The 22779-nt window shown below is 38.2% G+C and overlaps 2 protein-coding genes across 8 annotated transcripts in view; both read left to right on the top strand.

The window, feature by feature from the left end:
- The window catches only part of LOC111575778 (epidermal retinol dehydrogenase 2), a 70418-nt gene extending 63855 nt beyond the window's left edge, over nucleotides 1-6563 (top strand). The window contains exon 7 of the mRNA XM_023281112.3: nucleotides 5912-6563. Within this exon, the coding sequence (XP_023136880.1) occupies nucleotides 5912-6008 (97 nt within the window). The 3' untranslated portion in view covers nucleotides 6009-6563. The remainder of the gene's footprint in view (nucleotides 1-5911) is intronic.
- A 1553-nt stretch (nucleotides 6564-8116) lies between these two features.
- The window catches only part of LOC111575768 (choline transporter-like protein 5-A), a 74039-nt gene continuing 59376 nt past the window's right edge, over nucleotides 8117-22779 (top strand). For 3 of the 7 annotated variants that reach the window (XR_002746766.3, XM_035953236.2, XM_055014384.1), the window contains exon 1: nucleotides 8118-19039. Coding sequence is in view for 4 of the 7 variants with exons in the window: in XM_035953236.2 (XP_035809129.1) it covers nucleotides 18910-19039 (130 nt within the window). In the remaining 3 variants the exon portion in view is untranslated. Of the gene's footprint in view, nucleotides 19040-22779 lie in introns of all 7 variants that reach the window. The other 4 variants (XR_004848262.2, XM_055014385.1, XM_055014383.1 and 1 more) reach the window with 2 other exon arrangements.

Raw genomic sequence — 22779 nt, 5'->3', positions numbered from 1 at the left:
GACAGGGACTGAGGAGGGAGCCCTGACGCCTGTCTCCTCTGGTAGGGCCGTCCCCAAACTGTCTAAAAGCAGAAAAAGGTGGGATCTGGAGTGTTTTCTTGTAGCCGTGTATCAGGTAAACATTACATTCATGGAAGCCCTTTTGATGCCTTACCAGGGCTGCAAGTGAATCCATGTTACTGCCTAACAATCTCACATTGATAATAGAAATCAACACTTCACACTCCAGTAGGAGGGTTTGTGAATCACAGACGGTTCCCATCACTTGACCAAATGAAGGAAATGTGTAATATCTTTGCAGTAAGATTGACAAATAGATCCTCCGATAGCTAAAGGTCTTTCTGCTTCGGCTGACTTATTTTGTCCTTTAATTTCATTTCATAAGGGAATGTTTGGGAGACATCTCCTTTTCTTGTTCCTTTTTCTTTCTCTGGTCCATTTATCTGAGGATGGTGCTATTATCACTTGTTGAAAAGCTGGAACACAGCTCACACAACCGAGTTAGTGCCTTGCCTCTGTTCATTTTACATAAAAGCCATTGTATTCAAGTTTTTAATAATGTGTTGTATTATCTAGCCTTGTCTCTGCTCCCCCTTTAAAGACCCTCATTGTTTTGAGAATTGTCAGTCATCCAAAAACTGCTAACATCGGTGGTTTAGGAAGAGATGCATGAGACATCATTTTGGCTCAAACAATTTTTAACAAAGCCTATTTACATTGGCACAAATGGGATGTTCCATTAGAAACTATTTGTGAAAATCGTTTTCATTGTTGACACTAACAAAAGCATCACCCCATGGAATCTTTGCTTCTTTGAAAGGGGCTGCTCCAGCAAATTAGAATACAGTAATAGTTGTTACTGTTGGTGCACTGTGTCTGCAACAACCTTGTCTCCACAAAATTATATACAACTAAACTGCATTTGTATTTTGAGTGAAACACAATTGAAAATAACTGAACTTTTACCTAGACGATCAGGGTTCAACCCCATGGGTTACCATTGATTAGTGTAGCGTTACCACTAAAGTAGTTACGTTTGCACTCGTTAACAAAAGGGGCACCACCTCAGTTTGTTTCAGTTCCCACACACAGAGACGCACGAAACCGTGAATTGGTCTAAATGAAAATGTTTATTAACTATTCTACTAAGACAATACAGGTGAGCTATTTACAGTGAAAAATATAATGTGTGTGTGTACGTGCGTGCGTGAATGCGTGTGTCTGTGAATTAGATCAACATATTAAGGAGGAGGGTTATGGTGAAAGAGGATAGTTAGCGGACGATCTAACACACTGAGCCGGTAATTTGGACTACGATCGCTAAGCTAAAGGGTGACTAAATTTAAATTATCAAGTTATTACTGACATCAACCCGAAAATCAGGAACAGAAAGAAGTTTCCTACGTTTACAGCGCTGTTTGAAGTCTCTGTTTGGCTGGGACGTAGTAGAAAGCTGATGACGTCCTCACGAAGCTCGAGCGATCTGTCTCCAGCGTCGTGTGGTCGCTAGGCAACGAGTCCTGCCGCCGGAGCTTTTTTTCAGCGCCGTCGGGGGACTCTGCCGACACCTGAGCCGCCTAATAAAAAGAATGGTGAAACTTGAGAGCCGAGCCGCGGTGAAATTTAGAAAAAGGAAAAATTTGATTCCAATTATTTCTTATTAGCAAAACAGATTAAAACATGTAAGCTCAGGCTTGTATTGAAGTTGAGCAGTGTCTACAATATGTCGCAAAACAAAAAGGCGACAAAAATGAGCTAAAGAAAAGAACGCCGAGGCAAGGTAGAATTTCAGAGAATAAAAATTAAAGAAAATGACACGTGTCTAAAAGAATGGAGAGCTGCAGTGTAAGGATGCGCGTTCAGGAGGAGGATGAAAAAGTTCAGAGAGCGACTAAGAATGCAAGAGAGTAAGAGAGTGATGAAAGGTGTCTGGCCTTTTATCATGTCAGATAGCCCTGGGCGGCGAAAGGAACTTTTCCCCGACTTTTGGTAATGTGATTACTCCCTCTTTGTTCTCAGAAGGAGGGGAAAACTACATTTATTAAAACGAATTAAAATATATGATATTATGTGCGCAAACGCGATCTGTCTGTCTCTCACCATGATCCATCAATAGAACATACGCAGCAATCGAGGTTATACATTTTAACAAATACATGAGTTACCTTATACATTCAAACAATATATCAAATGGGCTTTAGATACTAAAAATATATGTCATTGTGAGGATATGTGTTACATTTCATGTGTACAGTTACGAATGATACCAATTTCACATTTTACACTCTTAATTGGAGATAATACAATGGTTATTATGAAATTCGTCCTAACATCGTCGTGGCCTCCGACGTCGCTGGGGGGCACTGTGGGTCCATGCAAGAAAATTGATTATTTCATTAAAACATTAACTTCGCCCCCATATCAATTATTTCGAAATTATTTCGTCTCATCTCGTTTTCGTCAACTGATAAAGGTCTGTTGACGACGATATTTCGTCATAATTTTCATTGACGAAAGCAACACTAATTGTGAGGCAAATCACGGCTGTCCTGCCATAATTCACCTTGTGACACTAATGGAGTCCCTTTCCTGGGACAGGGAGGACTCTGGTTCTGTCCATCGTCCAAGATGACAGTTTGATGTGGGTTCGAAATAAACATCGAAAAAGACAGGATTTCTTATCTGATTTGGCCTCTTCTCTTGGCATTCCAAAGAAACCAAGCCGTGTCCGCTACATTAGACTAAAGCTTCATTTTCACTTTTTATTTGCTTTTTACCAGCCACCAAATATATATCATGGTTTATGTTAAAATGCAACGCCTTCACAACATGTTTTAAGATTTTCTTCTTTTTCCGGTTAACAGGGTGCATTTTTTTCACTTTAATTCGGTTTTCCTTTGTTTTACTCATGTAATTACAGTGATTGTGTATTGGGCTCTAATGCCTCCAAAAATGCAGGTGACTTACAACTGTGCTGTGCTTGGAACACAACCTGTGTACAAAGGATGCTCTGCTAATTTGCTGTTCATGTTGTGCCATCTGCGTCAACACAGCACAGCAGTCTCTCAGTTAATACAAAGGCCAACATATCTTCAATTTTTGTGTTGTTTATTGTTAACACTTCTAAATCCTTAAATCATATATTGCTGATAAAACTGTCTTTCTGTGAAGTAGTTGCAGTAGGGCTAAGTAATAAAGATGAAAAGTCGATTGCTACAAAATGTTTAGTTACAGTCGATATCAATAATTATTGCAACTTTTTTAATAACGTATTTTTAATAAAGGTCAGCTAAGTAATATTTTATATTAAACCATTTTAATTTAAGAGTAACTGCCAAACCTATTTATCAAAGTATAGAACGAATAATTTTAATGTTAACATAACAATGAAAAACACATATAAAGAAAATCCACATTAACATAGTTAAGAATAAATAAATGATGTCACCTTTATACATATAAAATATAGAAAGCTAGAAAACCAGACACACAAAAGACGACCAGGATGAAGCCAGGGTTAAGATTTTGCATGGGTGGCCTGGACTGGCCACTGGATAGAGACCCAAAATTCATTAAATACAAAATATAATACAGTAATGTTATATCACTTGTATATAACTTAATCATTTTACAGTTTACCCTCTAAACCCTAAGCAGTCTGTGGCCCTTTTTTGGGCATGTAAGATATTTCCTCGATGTGAGTTCATTTTTACTGCAATATAAAGTCCCACACCTCTATGGAAGCAGAATGTCTAGAAGTATAGATCATTCCTTTATCCTTATTTATTTTTATTTCAGTGAAAATGTATTTATTTGTGTGTGTTTTTCATTCCTGTGTAATATTGAAATTATTACGTGTGCCTTGACATCAAGGCTAAAGTTGTTCAATTAAAAAAAATGTGAGTAAAGTCAAATTAAGCCTTTTTTTCTCCAGGTCTTTATTAAAAATAGGTGATAAAAAAAATCCATATTAATATCAACTGATATTTTTAAAAAAAACTGATTGTAATCCATTTTCAGCTGTATCGCCCAGCTGTACTTGCAGCTCATAGGGATCTATGATCTAGTTGTCATTTTCCTGGGTTTTCTTTACAGTTTTACTTTTTATTTTGAAAGATCACTGGTGTTTCATGCTTTGTTTTATTGCCTGCATTTGATTGTTTGCTCTTCTTCACTTGCTCCCAATTACTCTTCCATTGTGTATTTGCTTGTTTCCTTGTTCTCTGCTCTGCCTGTGTTTCCATGTCAGTTCTTCTTGGACTTATTCACAGCTGAATACGACAATGTTATTCTTTGTTGGACTCAACGTGTTTTTCCTGGATTCTTCAGCTACCTTTGTGTTCCCCGTCTTTCTTCTGCTCTCCCAAAGTTAATTTTGTTGCTTCTTCCTGCCTGTGTAGTTTTGTCTGTGACTTCTCACCTAGTGTTCATTGTAACACTTCATATGCAGTTTCCCAAAACACAGTTATTTTCTGACATTAAGCGACATGTGAGTGATCTGACATTAAAGGATCCACACACACCATCCTCCATTTTGATGGATAAATCACTTAGTTTTCACACCTTGTTTGTTTTCCCAGGATTATTCTCTTCATCCCAATAAAATCTTGGATGGTTTAACCTTTCAATCCAGCAATTTGGACCTCCAGATAATGATTATGATTAAAGTTGTCACTCACGTTCATGTGTCAGGTGTCTTACGTTTGTTTGGTGACATCCAAACTACCACTACTCAATGCCTAAATAAGTTTATTGTTCTTTTCTGTATTCTGCACTAGAGAGAAATCTGGAAAAGGCTACAAAATGAGTCAGAATTTAAAAAAAAATAAAAAATACAGCCCTCCTCCTGCAAACCTTTTCTCTACCCCGTCTGAGCTAAGCCCCTCCTCTCAGAGTGGCACACGCTTTTATACGTGCAAAGCTAATCAAGTTAAAAGTTGACAGTAATTTGTGACGTTACCCAGAATTTATACCTCACTTTCCAGAGGGAAAGTTTTCTGTCTATTCCACCAGCACGTCCTACTGCTATATCATTTGTTCCGGGTGAAAGGTCCTGAGACTTGCTGAAGTATCACGTTGCAGGCCAGATTTTCTAAATCCTGAAAATGGAGTCAAGATGAAATGCAGACAGCTAGTTTCCACCCAGACAAGTGGAATTTCAATATGTTGAAAGGCCACCATGTATCCACAAAATTACATTCTCTGCATTCACATTCATGTTTTGTAAGAAACACATTTTCTTAGGAAAGGCTTCCTGTGTGAAAGGCCCCTAAAGTCTGCATTTTCACTTTTTTTATTTTAAGTAATTTTGTTGGCCTTTTTGTCTTTATCATATAGGACAGTGGAGAGATAGACAGGAAACATGGGTAGAAAAGTGAGGAAATGACATGCAGTAAATGGTCATGCAAACCCATGACCACTGCGTCTGGGACTATAGCCCCTGTTTATGGTTCACCCACTCAGCCAACTGAGCTATCTTGGTGCCCTGCATTTTCACTTTTGGTCACAGTAAAGCCATAACATATGTGTCAAAGGTATGTTGATTAGAAACATATGTAAACTGCTGGAAAATATGTTACCCGCAAAACATAATTGAGAAGACAGTTTAGTTGTGTAGAAATTTTATTTTGTGGACACTCAGTTATGAAAGGTTATTATGGAATTTTTGCTCAGTGATTACAAAAAATACCTTCTCTACCCTAGATTTCAATGCATCTGTAGTGGCAAAGTGATAAATTAACAACTAGATACATTCTTTGTTGAGCTGAGTAATGCAGGGTTGCCCAGAAGTGGTCGTGCTCCAGACCTTTGGAAGTAGGTGGACCACTATCATCTCCCAATGAACTGCCCCTAGATCCTCAAGGAGCAGTCTTATTGGCAACTGATCTCTTCGCTTTATTTCTCTTAACAGCATCCTTCCCATGAAGCAAGGCATTCTGCTGGGCCAGTACCTGGGAGCCTTTAGCCTCATGGACACATTCAGGGGGCACTCCAAGAAACAGGAGTAAGAGACGGAGAGGACAATCTGAAGTGAAGGATGACTGGAATGGACAAGTATTAAATCCATCCACATCAGCTTTTATTTTGATGTTAATCTTAATATTAATTTCAATATGGTGGTATGATACTTACAGAGCAGAGCAGAATGGGTTTCAACACCTTAATACATCCCTAATTTTAGTGGTTTATACTTCAATTTCTCTCTGTATAATGTCTGCATGTGTAAGCTGTAATTGAAGAATTTATATCCATGGTGACCTTGTTTTTGAATTACATTATCATGAGTGAAACATGTTATTGATAATAATTTGTAATTTATTACAAAAATATGTTTTAATAATCAATAGTAGCACCACTTACGGATTTTAATGATGGTATAATAAATGTACACTACTGGTCATGAAGGATGCTTAATTTCAGACAGCCAGTGCTCTTGCATTTTAATGATTCCTGACATTCCCTAGTTCAATTTGAATATTTGCAATAATTATTGTAATAATAACTTCATGCTTTGTGGTGTGTAAGAAATATTAAACATCAATAAACCAAAGAAGCTCACTGAAGCCACAACTGCCATTGCTCCAAAACCAGGTAGTAGTTAGTCTCAAAATACTATGTGGAAACTGATGATTTAAAAGAATTGAACTGAACCACACATATGTTTTTTCTACTTTAAGGAGAGGGACGACTCCCTTTGTTTTCAAGGACAAACCCTTCTCTTTTTTTCTGGATTATAGTAAACTTATTATAAAAGCTGCACATTCTTAAGATCTATAAAAAATTAAAATGATTTTGGCACTGCAGACATTAAGAAAACTGAGGTATGTACTGCAAAGTATGGAGTCACAGGAGTGCCACAATAAAATATAAATCTGCTAAAAATAAGGAAATACATGTGCAAATATAAAGAGAAATAAATAAATAAATCTGTTAAAAAATAAGGAAATAAATGTGTAAATATAAAGAGGAATAAATCAATAAATCTGTTAAAAAATAAGGAAATAAATGTGTAAATATAAAGAGGAATAAATAAAAGAATAAATAAATATATAAATAAAAAGTTAAATTTTGTCTTTGCTTTTCCCTTTTCTCTTTTTTCCTTTTATTTTTCCATTTTGTCATTGCCTTTTCCTTTTGTCATTGCCTTTTCCGTTTTGCCTTTGCTTTTATTTGACAGACCGAGCTGTCAATCAAATGGCTGTGGGCGGGGCTTTCTGTCCAGGGTGAGTAGTCAATACCTGATCACAGGATTCCTGCCTGACACCAGCTCCTAGCACAGCTAAAGTGAAGTGATGTCACCGTGGTGCTTCGGCTGATTCTACCAGCAGACACTGAAAGGACTCTGATAGTTCAGTAAGTTATTGGTGCCGGTTTTAATGCACTTTATATACACCTGTAGTGTCAGATATAATGCGTGCCATGCACTCCAGATGTCGATGGAGTTTATTTGTGTGTGTGTTGACTAGAGAAGAGAGTTAGCATCCAGTAAATATTAGCTTTAATGTGAATTAGCGATACTAACCGAGCTAGCTGCTAAGTCGTAGCCTGATCAAAGCTAATGTAGCATTAAGCTAATGATGTTTGTGTTGAGTTTCATGTAAACAGCTGAAGTGTGTTGTGTTAGTGTAATGTGGTACATTTAGTTAATAAAACAGTCAGTTGAGGCACTGGTTCACATTAATGCCATGTTTAGAAAGCCTAAAAGTGATAAAAACAGTAAGGTTAAGGTTCTGTGTTGTCAGTAGTCCTGAATATCTGCTGAGTCTCTGAAGTTAAACTGGAGAAAACAGTAAATCTACTCTCTAGTCGTTAACATTGTTTAATGACTGATTCACGTCTCCAGGTGTATATAAAGTGCATTAAAACCGGTGCCAGTAAGAAAATAAACATTAACTCACTGAACTATCAGAGTCCTTTCCGTGTCTGCTGGTAGAATCAGCCGAAGCGTCACAGTGACATCACTTCACTTTAGCCGTGCCTAAGCTGGCGTTAGGCAGGAATCCTGTGATCAGGTATTGACTACTCACCCTGGACAGAAAGCCCCGCCCAGAGCCATTTGATTGACAGCTCAGTCCATCAAGTAAAAGCAAAGGCAAAACGGAAAAGGCAATGACAAAAGGAAAAAGCAATGACAAAAGGAAAAGACAATGACAAAATGGATAAATAAAAGGAAAAAAAGAGAAAAGGGAAAAGCAAAGACAAAATTTACCTTTTTATTTATTCTTTTATTTATTCCTCTTTATATTTACACATTTATTTCCTTATTTTTTTTTTTTTAACAGATTTATATTTTATTGTGGCACTCCTGTGACTCCATAACAAAGCAAGTTCAGCATACCAAGGATATGTTTTCGTTGTCTGCCTTTACTATTCAATTCAATTCAAAAACTTTATTTATCCCCGAGGGGCAATTAAAAGGCACAAAGAGCAACCTCAACAAAGAACAGGTCAAGTAAAAACAGAAAATCAGACAGTAAAACTGACACAAAGTTTTATAATTTAAAATTTAGACATTTTAAAAATTGCAGCGATTGTCCATGTCAGTAAAGTGCTCTGTGCTTCACTCTAACGTGCTATGTACACTTAGTAGTGGGGTTTGTGCAACATCTGGACAGGGAGGGGTCAGAATTCAGAAGCTGGACTGCTGTTGAGACAAAGGTGGCCTTCCTCCTTTGTGTTCTGCAACGTGGACATCTTGACCTACGACCTGATGGAAGCCACTCAAACACTAAGTGTAGTGCGTGTGACTGGTCATGTAGGATCCTGTGAGCAGTGCGGGTTATTTTCTGGTTGCAATATACAGAAAGGTCTCTAGCAGGGCAGAGCAAACTCTGGTGATGCTGAGTAAGCGCGTGCGGTTCCTGCCAATTAATTGAATTAAACCACGAGATGAATGAGAATGTTAACACGCTCTCAATGAAGGAGTGGTAAAAAGTCAGCAGTTTTCTGTTCACCCCGATCGAACTCAGCTTTCTAAGAAGATACTGTCTCCGGTGACACTTCTTGAGGATCTCCTCTGTGTTGGAGGAAAACCTCAGAAGGCTGTCAAATATGGTGCCCAAGTATCTTTACTCCACTACCACCTCCATGGGCTCCCCCCTGATTGGTGGTAGTGATGGCCTCTGCCAGTTGTCTCTGCTTGCTAGCTAGCGAATGTCACAATCACTTCTTTGGTCTTGGTTGGGTTCAGCTGGAGACAAGCATTGTTGCACCAGGTGATAACAAGGCCCAACAACTGCAGTTGCACAAAGCTGCTTATCAATTTGTTAAATCAACCCAAGGTTTCTGCACCAAGCTGCTACCTGAAAGCTGGCAACAAAACAAACTGCAGATTGCATCAATATGCATGTTGATAGGCTTATTGATATCACTGCACCATTTTTAAGGTGTAAGCTGTTTTGATTGTAACTACAACTGTGTGTACGTTGCTCAAAAATAAGTTTCCTATTCAAGATTCCTTATAATTATAATTTTGAATCACAAGATGGGATAATGAAATTACAGATCTATTAATTTATGCTATGCACAAAAAAGACAAATTATTTAAAGAAAAAAAAACTAAGTAATTAGAAAAAAGATTTTGGTAATGAAGTGTGGAGGGTGAATTCAGTCATTTCACTTTCAGTCTCATTTAAAAATTAAACTGGTGACCTGGTTTTTGGATCGTGGAGAAACACTCTCATCTGATATGATGACTATAAAGCTTCATTTGATTTGATTTGATTTTGATGGTATGCCAGGCAATTTTAGCCTCCTAAGACCTGGCGTATTGTTCATAATAATAATAATGACAGTAATATTAATGATATTAATAACAATAAGAATATAAATATAATAATCAGTTAATAGTATCCAATGATTGTATTTATTGGTTACTCCTTACCCCAAAGGTTTTTAATATTGTAGTGTTTAAGTCTAATTCATAAAAATCATCAAAATAACAAGCGCCAGAGCCTAGAACTCATACTTTGGAATAACGGGGATAAAGGGGATTTCTAAAGAAATATTCACATGGAACTGGTTACTTCACGTAATTTAGAAATTACCTCTTTACATCTGTGTTTTGTGTTGATTTCACACTGAATAAGCAAAGTCTGTGTTCTATTTGATTTACTGACTTTATCCGTTGATATATCAATGGGTTGCCACATGATAACTGTTGAGCATGCTGAAGAAAAGCAAAATGTTTCTGAGTGCATGCTGCTTTGCATGTCACCCAGATTTGCTGTTCTGATGGATTTGGCCTCTGTGTGAATGGTTCTCTTTGTTGTGCAGCGTTATGAGCATCCTGAATTTGCACCCAAAATGCTGTCTGAACTTTCATTGATAGTTGCAATGTAAATATAGTTATATTCTAATCTAATAGTTTTTAACCCTATTTACTACCATGTGACATTTAACTCTATAATAGTTAGAAAGATTATAATGTATGTACCTGGGTACATTTCATACATTTTACTTTGTAAATTTATGCATATGCGTTTATATCATTTGTAAAAGATGATGTTTCCATATCACGTGCAGTTCTGTAAATTACAAATACATCTTGCATCTAAGATTCAATTTTGTTGCATAATCATGCATACTGTTAAAACAATGTCAGAAATGTCTAAATTGTTATGTATCTACATATTTATGTGTCTATACATGTATGTATCTAGGGACGTATTTTTACAAAACTCATTAATGCAGGCTAAAGGCTTGCTGGCTCAGAGATGGATCGCTGGAGAATGGTGTGGAGTCACATGGGAGACCTGAAGGGTAAGAAAGTGAAATGCTGAGAAGAATAGTGGAAGATGGGCTTGAGGAGAGACACGTGGAAAGGGTGTACATTTAGAGCAAGAGGGAGTTTGAGTGTGAAACAACTGGGATTAATCACTTTGTCAATCTCACATGGGCCAATAAACTTGGAGCCAGTTTACGGGAGTGTAGAAGGTCCCTGAAGGTGTGTTCTCTGAGAGAGAGAGAATGCTAGATACAACATGCTGGAAAGGTGAGAACATGAGTGACCAGTAAAGTTCGGCTGCATTTCAATTACATTGATAATACAAAGGTAAAGTGTAGAGTATGCAGGGTAAAGTCTCATATCTAGCAGGCTCTACAAGAAACCTGCACAGACGCATATTACACTTGTCCATCCATCAGTGCAATTGGAAGAAAAAAGACAAGCAAGTGAACCTGTTACTAATAAAAGTGTCAGTTTGTCTACTGCAGCTGTTGCTGCTGTTGCAGTGTCTACAGCAGGGCTCCAGACTGCGACTAAAATGGTGCATTTGCGACTTTGAGACTGTGAGTTAAAATTTCAAGTGCTCGCATTGTGCCAGGTCATGATGATCATAAAGAGTAAAGTGCAGAACTCCAACACAAAGTGCAACAACTGACATTTCTGTTTGCAATGGCTTAATTGTAACTATTTTTACACAACCCTCCTATTCCACATGATGTTGCAAGTAAGGTCCTGAAAAGACCCAGCCTCACCTACACCTGGCTCAGAAACATTTGTCCTAATGAGATACCTGTAGCCTTCCCTGCTGCTGAACAATATTCTGAATGTCAGTGTTAATTTTTGTGTTTCCAATTTGCATGAGCTGGAATAATTTCATCTGTCAGCCTGTTTCTCTTCTCTTGATTTTTTTTTGTGTGACACTCCCCTGGGAGGTTCCATTCTCCACTTCAAACTCTTCAGATAACTCACTTCCAACCGCCACTTGAATTGATCTTCGACTTAGAAAGTCCTTAATCTAATTGAACATTCTTCCTCTAATCATAATCATATTCATACAGAGCAATTAACAATCCCTCTCTACAAATTATGTCATAAGCCTTTTCAATGTGAAGAAAGACTGCCACCACTGCTTCCTTATTTGCTGTTTGGTTTTTTTTAATCCTCTATCTCAAGACTAAGAACGGACTGTAGACTGTCCCCGTTTAAATCCACTCTGATAAGGGACAAAATAACCGTTTTTTCCCAGCATTTGAGTTAATCCACTAATTGTCATACGTTACATTATTTTACAAACCACTGGAGTCAAGGCTGTAAGTCTGTAAGATCCAGGGCTACTTGGATGTTTTCCTGGTTTAAGGATTGGGATTCATGCAGCATGCTTCCACTCCTTAGGCAGGCAGCTGAACTCCCACACATTGTTGATCAAGGCAAGTAATTCCTCTAATGCCAGATCTCCACAATGCTTAAACAGCTGATAGCCTAATCCGTTTCTGCCTGGAGAAGTATCTTTTCTCTGACATATGGCCCGCTTTTAATTCCCCTAAAGAGAAAAAGACACTGATCACACCGGAATTATCAAAATTCTCAACACTACTGAGGTGGAGGGCAGGGATTGAAGTCTGCTGAAATGTCCCAGTCATTCTATGAACTAAGTTCCAGATCTTTTTTATTGGTGTTTCTGGTCCCAATTTACTGCAGAAATCTCTCCAATTGCTTTTCTTTGCTTCCTTTATAATATGTTTTGCTTTGGCTCTTAGCCTCTTGTACTGATATTGCATATCTTTCTAGTGGGTGTTTTTTTTTTTAACCTTTTAGATGCCTTATTTCTGATTTGAACTGCAGTGTTTTATTTTTCATTCCACCATGGAACCATTACTTTCCTTAGTAGAATATTTTTCTTGGGGATATTCTGACCATATTATATTTCACAAAAATTTGTTCCATTCAATCACCCTATTCTCACTTTCAACTTTTGAAAATTCTAAATTCACACTTTTCTCAGACTCTGCTCAATTAGCCATTTCAAAATTCAGTCATATGTTAATATTATCTTGTTCCTCAATTAAGCATAATTGATGCCAATTCTGCTGAAGTAAATGTGATATCTATGGAAGGTGTAATAGTCTTACTAGTTTGAATCATGTTGGTCTGCCATCATTTAACACTATCAGATTATTTTTTTATCTATAAACTCTTCCAGAATTTTCCCATTTCGGTCTCTCCTTCAAATCCCCCGCAGTTCATTATGGGCATTAAAGTCACAAATTGCTGGAACGGTTACCTTATCCATAATGTCCTGCAAGTCATTTTCTTCAAAATTATTACACAGATTATACTAGATAATAGTTTTTTTTTCCCCATGTTAGTCCATAGGCTACTTCAATCACACCACATTCTAAATCAGTTTTAATTTTCACTCTTCGGTGTTGAATTCCATTTCTAATGAAGGTCACACATCCCCCTCCCGCTGATGTCTATCTTATCTTTCACCTTTGTATCCTGGCATTACAAAATCCAATCTTGGTTTTAAACATGTTTCCTCGACATATTATTTCTGGTTTCACTCGTAAATCATCTGTTACTCTTTTAAACTCATGTTCGTTGGCAATAAAACTTTGGGCATTCCACTGCAAAATGTGAAACATTAAGTAGAGGTTATTAATCATCATCATAATCTCCGTCTCTGCTGATCAGTTCTAATTCCTCACCAATCCCTAAGAATTCTTGTCTCTCAGTTATCTTACTATCTTCACTTCCTTGAGAATAAGTATATTCCCAAATCTCCTGGGCCTTTACCCCTTAAAGCCAAGCAAATTCTCAGCAGCAATGGCAATTTCTCAAGCAGCATCAGACTTTCTATTTGCAACAAGCTTAACTTTCCACATTGTTTCTACCATAAATGCTAGGAGCAACTTCTTACTTACCACCACTGTATCATCACTACTGGGATTAGCAAACATTCTTAGATGTCCTCTAATATCATGATCAGAATGTACCTGCCTTGCCTCATTTGGCCCTTCCAGCCTTCTCACCACTTCAGCATAGGATATTTTGTTCTCTCTTTAAACTCGCTCTACCATTTCAGCTTTGACATAAAAGGTACATCGTCTGAAAGAGGCTGGATGGTCACCTCCACAGCTACAACATTTCATTCTATCATTGCACTGACTGCCATCAAGAAATTTGCCACACCGTCTTCACCTTCGCTTTTCCTTGAATACACCTATCATATGCCCATACCTTTGGCAATATCACCTTAAAAGCAGTTTCTCGTATCATTTCACTGAATAGCACAAAAGTCTGAGCATAACTATTTAGGCAATTCCTCTTCTCTAAAAGTGATGAGAACTGGAGTAGCTTCTCTGCCGTTTCCACTTTTCCCTATATGAATAAAATAGAACAGAAGAATAGAATAGATCTTTATTGTCACTGTTACAGAAAACAATGAAAATCGGTTTAGTACTCTCCGAATAGCAGCATAAAAAATAAACTATATAACAGTATGCTTATTACTGATAATATTTCTTCCTTTCAGACACCTCAAAAGTTCTTGATCAGAAATATAATTTCGTACGTTGTGTAAGACTCCCTTTGTTTCAGAATTTGAATGCGGCCTGAGCACATCCACCCCAGTTCCCAGCAAGTTTCTGGCTTTCAATGCTTTGTTTAGTTGCTTGTCTGAGTTATGACAGAGATCATTACATTTCCTAAAATTGCAGCAAACATTACCTCACCTATGCCATTTTGATTGCTTTTGTCAGTTTCAGGGGACTAACAGAGGAAAATCCATACCCTGTCTTAGCTATTATCATGACTCTATAACTATCTTCTGAGTGTTGGCTTACTCTCATTAATTTTGTCTGGACAATATCAATGTCACTATCTTGAGGCATCTCTCCTGTTCTTTCCTGATTTTTCCTTTTTGGTCTACTCTTATTTACAATGTTCCACCCTTCCCCATTTCCTCCATCACCATCCCATCCCGACCCAGGTGCAGTCTCACCATCTCTACAACCGCCAATGTTGGCTTAGTGCTCTTTTTAAAATAAAATTTATTCTACAACTAGTGTAGCTGGAAGAGAGAACTAGCCAAGACCACCGATACTGGACCTATACAGGACGTCACCCCACTCCCCACAAGCCCCACCAGTTACGTCGGTGATCCAAAATCAAAGTTGCTTATCCAAAATGTTTCAACAACTCTAAAGCAACCAAATATCATATAAGCACTCAGAGACCGCAGTACTCTGAGTGCTTATGGCATTGTCAGAAATGCAGCATATTTTTGTAGAAATGCAGCATTTTTTAAATTTGTTACTGAGGACCAGAAATCACATAGAATGTGGCCATTTAATATAGATGTACCCACAAACAAAATGACCTTGCGCTGAGCACAGGCATGTGTCATGCATGTGTACGTTTTGTACAGATACCGAATCGCGTGACCTACATATGTAGCAGGTGGCAGGAATTGATGGTACTCAGAAACACCCCCACAATTTAATCAAGTGTTCCTTGTATCATTTCCGGTAAGTCCGCAGTAGTGGATTTGTAGTAGGATCGCAATCATGTGATCATCAGCAGGCAGCTGATGTAGCGTTCACTTGTAGTCAGAGTGACACCGTGCCTCTATCTCACAATGATCCGTAAACCCTTAACAAATCTGTGGATCCAGACTATTAGCCACATCACTGCCAAAATCTAATGAGGTGGTCCTTGCTTCATTTCTGACCTTCCCTGAAAATTTCATCCAAATCCGTTATTCCGTTTTTCAGTCATGTTGTGCACCGCTAAACAGATAAACATACGCCAATCATCACATAATTCCGCCACGTTCCTTGGTAGAGTAATAAATTTTTAGTAATATGTCTCTGTAGTAGGTACAGTGCTTAACAAATTTATTAGACCACCTGTCATAAAAATGAGAAAGCACAAATATTTTTGAAATCTGTCAAAAGCTTGTCTCAAACTAAAAACTGTACTGTTATCGATTAGGCAAGTTACAAACTACAACAACTAAATAGTCCTTTTTCACATATATTAACCAAAAATCTTAATATTTTGTATGAACTCCTTTGGCCCTGATAACAGCTTGCATTCTTGCTGCCATTGTTTTTATGTACTTTTCGACAGTCTCTGTTGTTATTGAGTTCCAAATAGTTTCTATCTGTTTCCAGAGACTTGCTTTGGATGAAACTTTTGTGTCATCTATTTTTGAATTCAATAAATCCCAGATCTGTTCAATAGGATTAAAGTCTGGACTTTGACTTGGCCAGTCCATCAGTTCCATTACTGCAGATTTCATTTTCTTGGTCCAGCAGTCTCTGCACAGCTTTGAAGTATGCTTAGGGTCATTGTTTTCTTGGTATATGACCGAAGAGTTCAAACTTGGACTCCTCCATCCAGAGTATCTTCCTCCGGTTATCTACAGGTCCAGTGTTTGTGCTCTCTGGTAAATTTTAAGCGTTTTTGAATGTTTGCAGGCCTCAATAATGGCTTCTTAGCAGCTATTCTTTCCTTTAAGCCGTGTTCCTTCAGTTGTCTGCTTATGGTCATTCTAGAGACTTTTTCAGATTCTGACCTAGAAGCATTAATCTCTGCCTGAAGATCAGCAGTGGTCTTCCTTCTGTCACTAGTACTTTAAATCTTGACATGCTTGACATCTGCTTCAGTTAGTGTTCATTTTTGGCCTCCTTCTTGGCCCATTTTGTAAGTACCAGTCTCTCCAATCGAGTCCAAGGCATACTTGACCACACTGTGAGAACGCTTTATGTCTTGCCCTATTTGTCTCAAAGACCATCCAGCATCATGAAGTGCTTTAATTTAGAGACTTTCTGTCTTTCTCAGTGAGTTCCCTACCCTTCACCATTTTGAACAGGAGTGAGGAATTTCAAACTGAATTCATGTTTTTATGCCCAAATTTGAGCCAGCACACTGGAATTCTCTGAGAAGTCAGAAATGAATCAAGAATAACATACAACCACTGAAACAATTTTTTTTTCTGTTCAGGAATGCAAGCAAATAACTGTAATTTGGCATCCCAGTCAAAAAATATATTTATACAAATTGTAAACCAGAAAATTTGAAAATTCATGAATAACAACAATAATTTTAATTTTCACATTAAAGATATAATTTTGATTAAAGAGCTTTCACATACTGGCAGATACTATAGAAACATAAAAATTTTTTTTGATAATCAGCAATACTGTAATTTAGGGCAGCACAGGAAAACATCTTACACTGGGTGATAGTCTGATGAATTTGTTAAGCATTGCATATTCACAGTGATGAAATTATAAAGTTATATTTTAGAGGTGAGGTTTTCCTTATCAAGTGGTCTGTAAACCATACTGTGATCCCTGCTATCCGACAACAGATGAAGAAGAGGAGTAGGGAGGTTCAAGAGTTTTCAGCATAGCTGAATTTTCTTGTAGCTAGGCTGCTACTGCCCTCTTAAGGATTGTTTTTTTTTTTTTTTTTTTTGGCTAACTTTTAAGCAAAACATTTGTCTTCATCAGACTTTTTCCAGCTGAATTATTATTACCTGTCAAAAGCAACAAAAATTATGTTAATCTAGGTCAATATGTCTCTCATTACCAAAATTTATTTTCATGTATACCAGTTTATTTTATACATTTGTCAATGCTGTGTTAATTTTTTGAAAAATCTGCAAAGCGTGACAGCAGTTAGCACTGACTAAGCTTAATCACACTGACAAAAACTGCATTCAGTTAAATGTCATAAATTGTTTTTCACCACACTAAAAACTTTGTAGTTTTTGCTCTTAAAACTTTTCCATTTATGTTTAAAACTGTACTGAACTTTGGGGAGACGATAGTTTGGAAAATAGAGATATGTATTCCTACCAATCCAATAGTTATCACTGCTGTCTATACTTCCAGTGCCATCTTGTGGAAGCTCTTGGTATAAAAAACCCTTAATCAAAAAGTAAGACCATCTTTAGCTCGACGTGTAGCTTGTGAGTTGAACTGAGGGAGGCCATGCAAATGCCTCTGATCAATGGACTGTAGTCTGATGGTACCCATATATTACTCAAATCGGTCAAGCCCTTGATTATATATAACTATTAGCCTTAAGACGATTTAAAAGTGTGAGTTATTTCAAAATTCCCCTCACAATTGTCATGAAAAGTGATATTAGTTACAGAGACCAAAACTGTTTTGTAAAAAGGCCATAAACATTTTTATTTCTGCTTTAAAATTTGTCATTTTAACATGGGGGCCTATAGGGACTAATATACTAATATAATAATCTTTTTATTAGTAGTATGACTGAAGAAATAAATTCTTTAGATTAAATGAATTAACCTACATTCCACATTTGTACCTTCCCTTTGTCTTTCTTATGGTCATATACCCTAATCAGTATGATCTATATCATATTATATGAAAAGCCTTGTAAACAGTTAAGCGCACCAATCACTGTGCTAGCTACTGTATATGAGCAAGACCATCAATGCTTAAGGCATAATAATTGGATGAAGCAGTTTTATGTACTCTGTAAGGGCTTCTATAGCGTGCACTGAAAGGAAAAAGAAAAATATGACATTTTAAGTGCACGGACCCTCGCATACTTTGCACATAGTATAACATTAGCCTTAGTGAGGAAATGTATTGTAATTGTAAATGTCACACATTTTGGTAATAAGTCTTATTTTTTTTAGACATTTCAATCAATTAAAACATTCCATTTAAAAATAATGACTCTTTGTGAGATTAAATTAAAATCTGCTCCATGTCTACAGTTTGTGAAGGCAGAATTGGCAAATAAATATTCAGGGTTTGGGAATAAGTCACCTACTTGTACTGTATATGGAAAATGTGGTACTCATACATCGCAGCATATTGAATTTCCTGTTCAATATGCCGCCTGCCAGAGAGGATGAACATACTCATTGTATTACTGGTCTCACCTGCAGAGGGCAGTGCTGCAGCGATGGTGTAGCTTCAGCTGAGCTGATTGTGAAGATACATAGTAAATGGACTAAAAGCAGTAGTGTTTTGTACTTTCGGAATATTGCATCAACCATTTCTTTATATTTCCTCCCATCAGTAAAATCATTTTACTTTCATTTAAGGTTTAGCATGGCCACCATTAATCAGTGAGTTAGATTCTGACAGCGCTGAAGAGAACATGGAGGGAGAGAAGGAGAGGCGCTGATGAATAACTACAGGCAGCTGTCTTTTAACTCATTTTGTTTCCACCGTCAGCCCGGGCGCATGGCGCCTCACCGCTACACACCAAGCAGCTCAGCGAGTGTTCAGAGCGAGACAACCCCTGGAGCACACGGTAAATACGGGAAGAGTTTTGAGATCGTTTGAGTGGACAGTTCACAAAATTAACAGCTTTTCTAGTACAGGACAGGATTATTTTATGTCAGTTCACAACACGGTGTTAGTATATTATGTACAATAGCCTACGATTATAATTAGTACTTTAATAAGGCCAGGAGGAGGATATTATGATCCGGAATAGCTGATTAATTGATTTAAACCAAAACAAAACCAGTAATATGGTTTCAAATCTTGGGTTATATTTTATAACTTGCTTTTATTTTATTCTCTATTTGAATTTGTTAAATCAACCACTTAAAGTCGTAAAATAAACTTCAGCAACCATAAAGAATCTTGGTTAGCGTCTGGTGTGTGATACTTGTAACTGTATGTGGATCCTTTCTCTTGCTCATACAACGTTTCTCATTGTTGTCTTTACCAGATTTAATTTCTATACAGAACTGAGTATTTGTCCTCTTTTTAGTTTGTTTGTTGTTGTGTTTGGTTGGTTTATTTTTTTGTTTTGTTTTGGGGTTTTTTGTTCTGGCATTATTGTTTCATACCTAAATAAACATTTTTGTTACATGAAGAGGCTGGTATTACAGACTAACATACCCAACACATCAGCTTAGCAGCAAGCTAACACTTCCAAGTTGACTAAACCAAGACACTCATGGAGCAGATTTTTTAGTTTTGTGTTTGTGGATGCAATCAACATGTGTCCTATTTCATTTGGAAAGAAAAAATATAAAAGTATAATTTGGTCTTTGAAAAAAGTAATGTCTTGGCCAAGTGTAGATGCTGAAAACAAGCAAGACATTTGACAGGAAGATAATTTTTCCCTCTGGCTGTGTAAACACAGTCCCATGTCTCCTGTACATGTTGAAAATTTTACATGTAAAACTAACTTTTTGTAAAAGTTGTTTTAGTCTTGATTGCTGTAATTTCTATTGTAGACAACAGTGATTGAGGATGATGCAATCTTTGTTCTTCACTTGAAGATGTGCAGCTTTTTGGTCTTAGCTCACAGAATGACTAATAAGTAGTATAGAAATTGTAAATGACAGCACAAGATAGATGTGCTGTGCACTGAGCAGACTGGCTATTAAGGTCAGCAGTAGGATAAAGATTAGCTGAGCATTACTGTTCACTAATGCCATCAGCTGACCTTAGGCATGCACATTTCTGCAAGGATGCTGCAAGTAGTTCTGTTGATAACAGTGTGAAGACAGCTTGCAACCAACCTGTGTGCATGTGTGTGTGCTTGCTATCCTGTCTTCTATTAGACTTATATCAAACTAATTTGCACCGCATATTGATAGATATGTTTCTACAACAATGCAGTTGCAATCAGACTATGTTTTAACAAGCTTACTTTGTTGCTTCACAACTCAAAGCTCACCTCATTGCCAATAACCTGTATACAGTTTTCCAATCCGGATTCCGCTCAAACCACAATACTAAAACAGCCTCTCTCCTCTGATGCCAGTACCTTAAACATTCTCATCCTCTTCACCTTAGTGCTGCTTTCCACACAATCAATCATTAGAACTTTATCACCCACTTCTGGAACAGTCATTATTAGGGTTGTCAAGGTTAACCGGTTTTACAATAACCACGATTATAAATAGATATTCGTCACATTTTTCACAACCACGATTATCCGTAGAAAAGCCTCGCGAGAGGTGCAATGCAAGAAGCGTGAGCTGCGCTGAGTGGAGAGTGGAGAGAGAGTGGCTCCTTGGCCTGTGCGCGCGCTCCTGTCTAATCGGCATCACTGAATTCACTCACCGCTAAATTGAGGATGGCTGACGGGGGTGCTCCTCCGGACTTGCATCCTCCCAAAAAGCGACTCAAATCAGCAGTATGGGATCACTTTGGGTATCCAAAAGATGCTAAAGGTGAGGTTTTCGTGGATGGGCACCCCACGTGCAAAGCCTGTCGTCGCAAAGTTGCAGCTAAAGGCGCGAATACAACCAACATGATACAGCATCTTCGTGACAATCATCCATCGCTGTATGTCCAAGTCAAGGTAAAATCATCATTTCCCAATAAAAAAGTAAAGCAAACACCGCGTTAGTGCCAACCACTGCAGCGCTTCTAACAACTTTTTCCACAAGTTTCAAAAATAAGGGGGGGGGGGGGGGGATGACGTAGGCCTAATGCACGTGTGTAGGCAACACTACAGCAGTGATCCCCAACCACCGGTCTGCGGCCCGTACCGGGTCGCACATAAACAAAATATAATTTCTGGGTTTCCGCCCGCCGCGCGCGCGCGCGCGCGCACACACACACACACAGAGAGAGAGAGAGAGAATTATATGATCAGTTATGACAGATTCTTTACTCGAAGTGTCCCTAATATTGTGGCCGCTGTGCGCAATGAGGTTGCCAAGATGGGACTGTTCGCCGCACGCGCGGTAACTGTCGGTTCCGAAGTCAGCGGTCCGGCGGCCGGGCCGCCCCGAGGACCCCCCGCGCCCCGAGTTTCCTCCCGGAGCCAAAACAACCGGCGGGTCGGGAGCTCCGGTTCCCTCCTGCGCTCCCGTTCCCCACCCGCCGCGGCCCGCCGCCTTCCCCTCGCCTGCGGACGCAGGAAAGCAGCCCGGCTGCGACGGGCGGGGAACGGGAGCGCAGGAGGGAACCGGAGCTCCCGACCCGCCGGTTGTTTTGGCTCCGGAAGCCCGTGCCCTCCTCCGAAGATGCTGTCGGCCCGGTCCCCTCAGCAGGGAGTGTGGTCCGGGAAGCCCCGCTGCCCGCTGACAGTGGTAGTGGAGGAGACAGTAACCTCCAGGACAGGGAGGCTGTCTGTCTGCCTGGACCTCCTGTCAGACTCTAGAGTTTTCCCTGGGAAATGATCCGGGTGTTTGGATTAATTGTTGTAAAATTAGTGGTGAATTGTTTATATAAACGTTTTAGTAAAAATAAATAAGACTCCCATTTATCCTTTTTTCTGTAGTTATATTGTCTAAAATTGTGGAGGATATTTAAAGCTTAAAATGAAGTGTTTTTAGAATCTTTAAATTTATTCTTTTTATATCTTTTTGTTTTGTTTGATTTACAAAGTAAACACTACGTTATCAACCATACATTAAATTGCAACATTCCATAATACATAAAAGTCTCAAAGAGGCACTTCACTAGAATTTACTAGAATTTACTCACTAACTTTTGTTTTAATGATGGCAGCTAAAGAAGCCTTTAAGTTCCTCAAGTTAATGACTGTTTTGTAATGCAATTTGCACTTTTATTTACTACAAAGACGTGTTGGAACAATTTATTTTATTTTATAAGAACAGTAAATGTTTAAAAGTTTAAGTATTATTAAAGAGTTTATTTAAATACAAACACTGGGTTTTTTTCTTTCATAATGTCGATAATCGTGAATAATCGTAAAATCGCAATATTTCCTTCCACAATAATCGTGGCTCAAAAAATTGAAATCGTGACAACCCTAGTCATTATTATGATAGACACCAGTTCATCTGCATAAACTGCTGCCCTTTCCCCCCAAGGATAATTCCCCCCCACCGCCTTTTCTTTATCCTCTACTTGCTTTTCCTTGACCATTTAATCCACCACCATGGACTCCAGTTCCAGTGTTCGGCCAAAGACATCCAGCTCTAGGTCCACCAAAACAATTACCACTGCCACTCCTGCAAACTTTGCGAACTACATTACATTGAAAAAGTTCTGGCTCTAAACCAACTTCCTAAAACTAAACTGTGACAAATCAGCAGTCATCATAACTGGACC

This window comes from Amphiprion ocellaris, chromosome 10 (genome assembly GCF_022539595.1).
Source record: "Amphiprion ocellaris isolate individual 3 ecotype Okinawa chromosome 10, ASM2253959v1, whole genome shotgun sequence".
Taxonomy (NCBI): Eukaryota; Metazoa; Chordata; class Actinopteri; family Pomacentridae; genus Amphiprion; species Amphiprion ocellaris.
The sequence above is the reverse complement of the archived record's forward strand: the minus strand, read 5'-3'. Positions and strand labels throughout refer to the sequence as shown.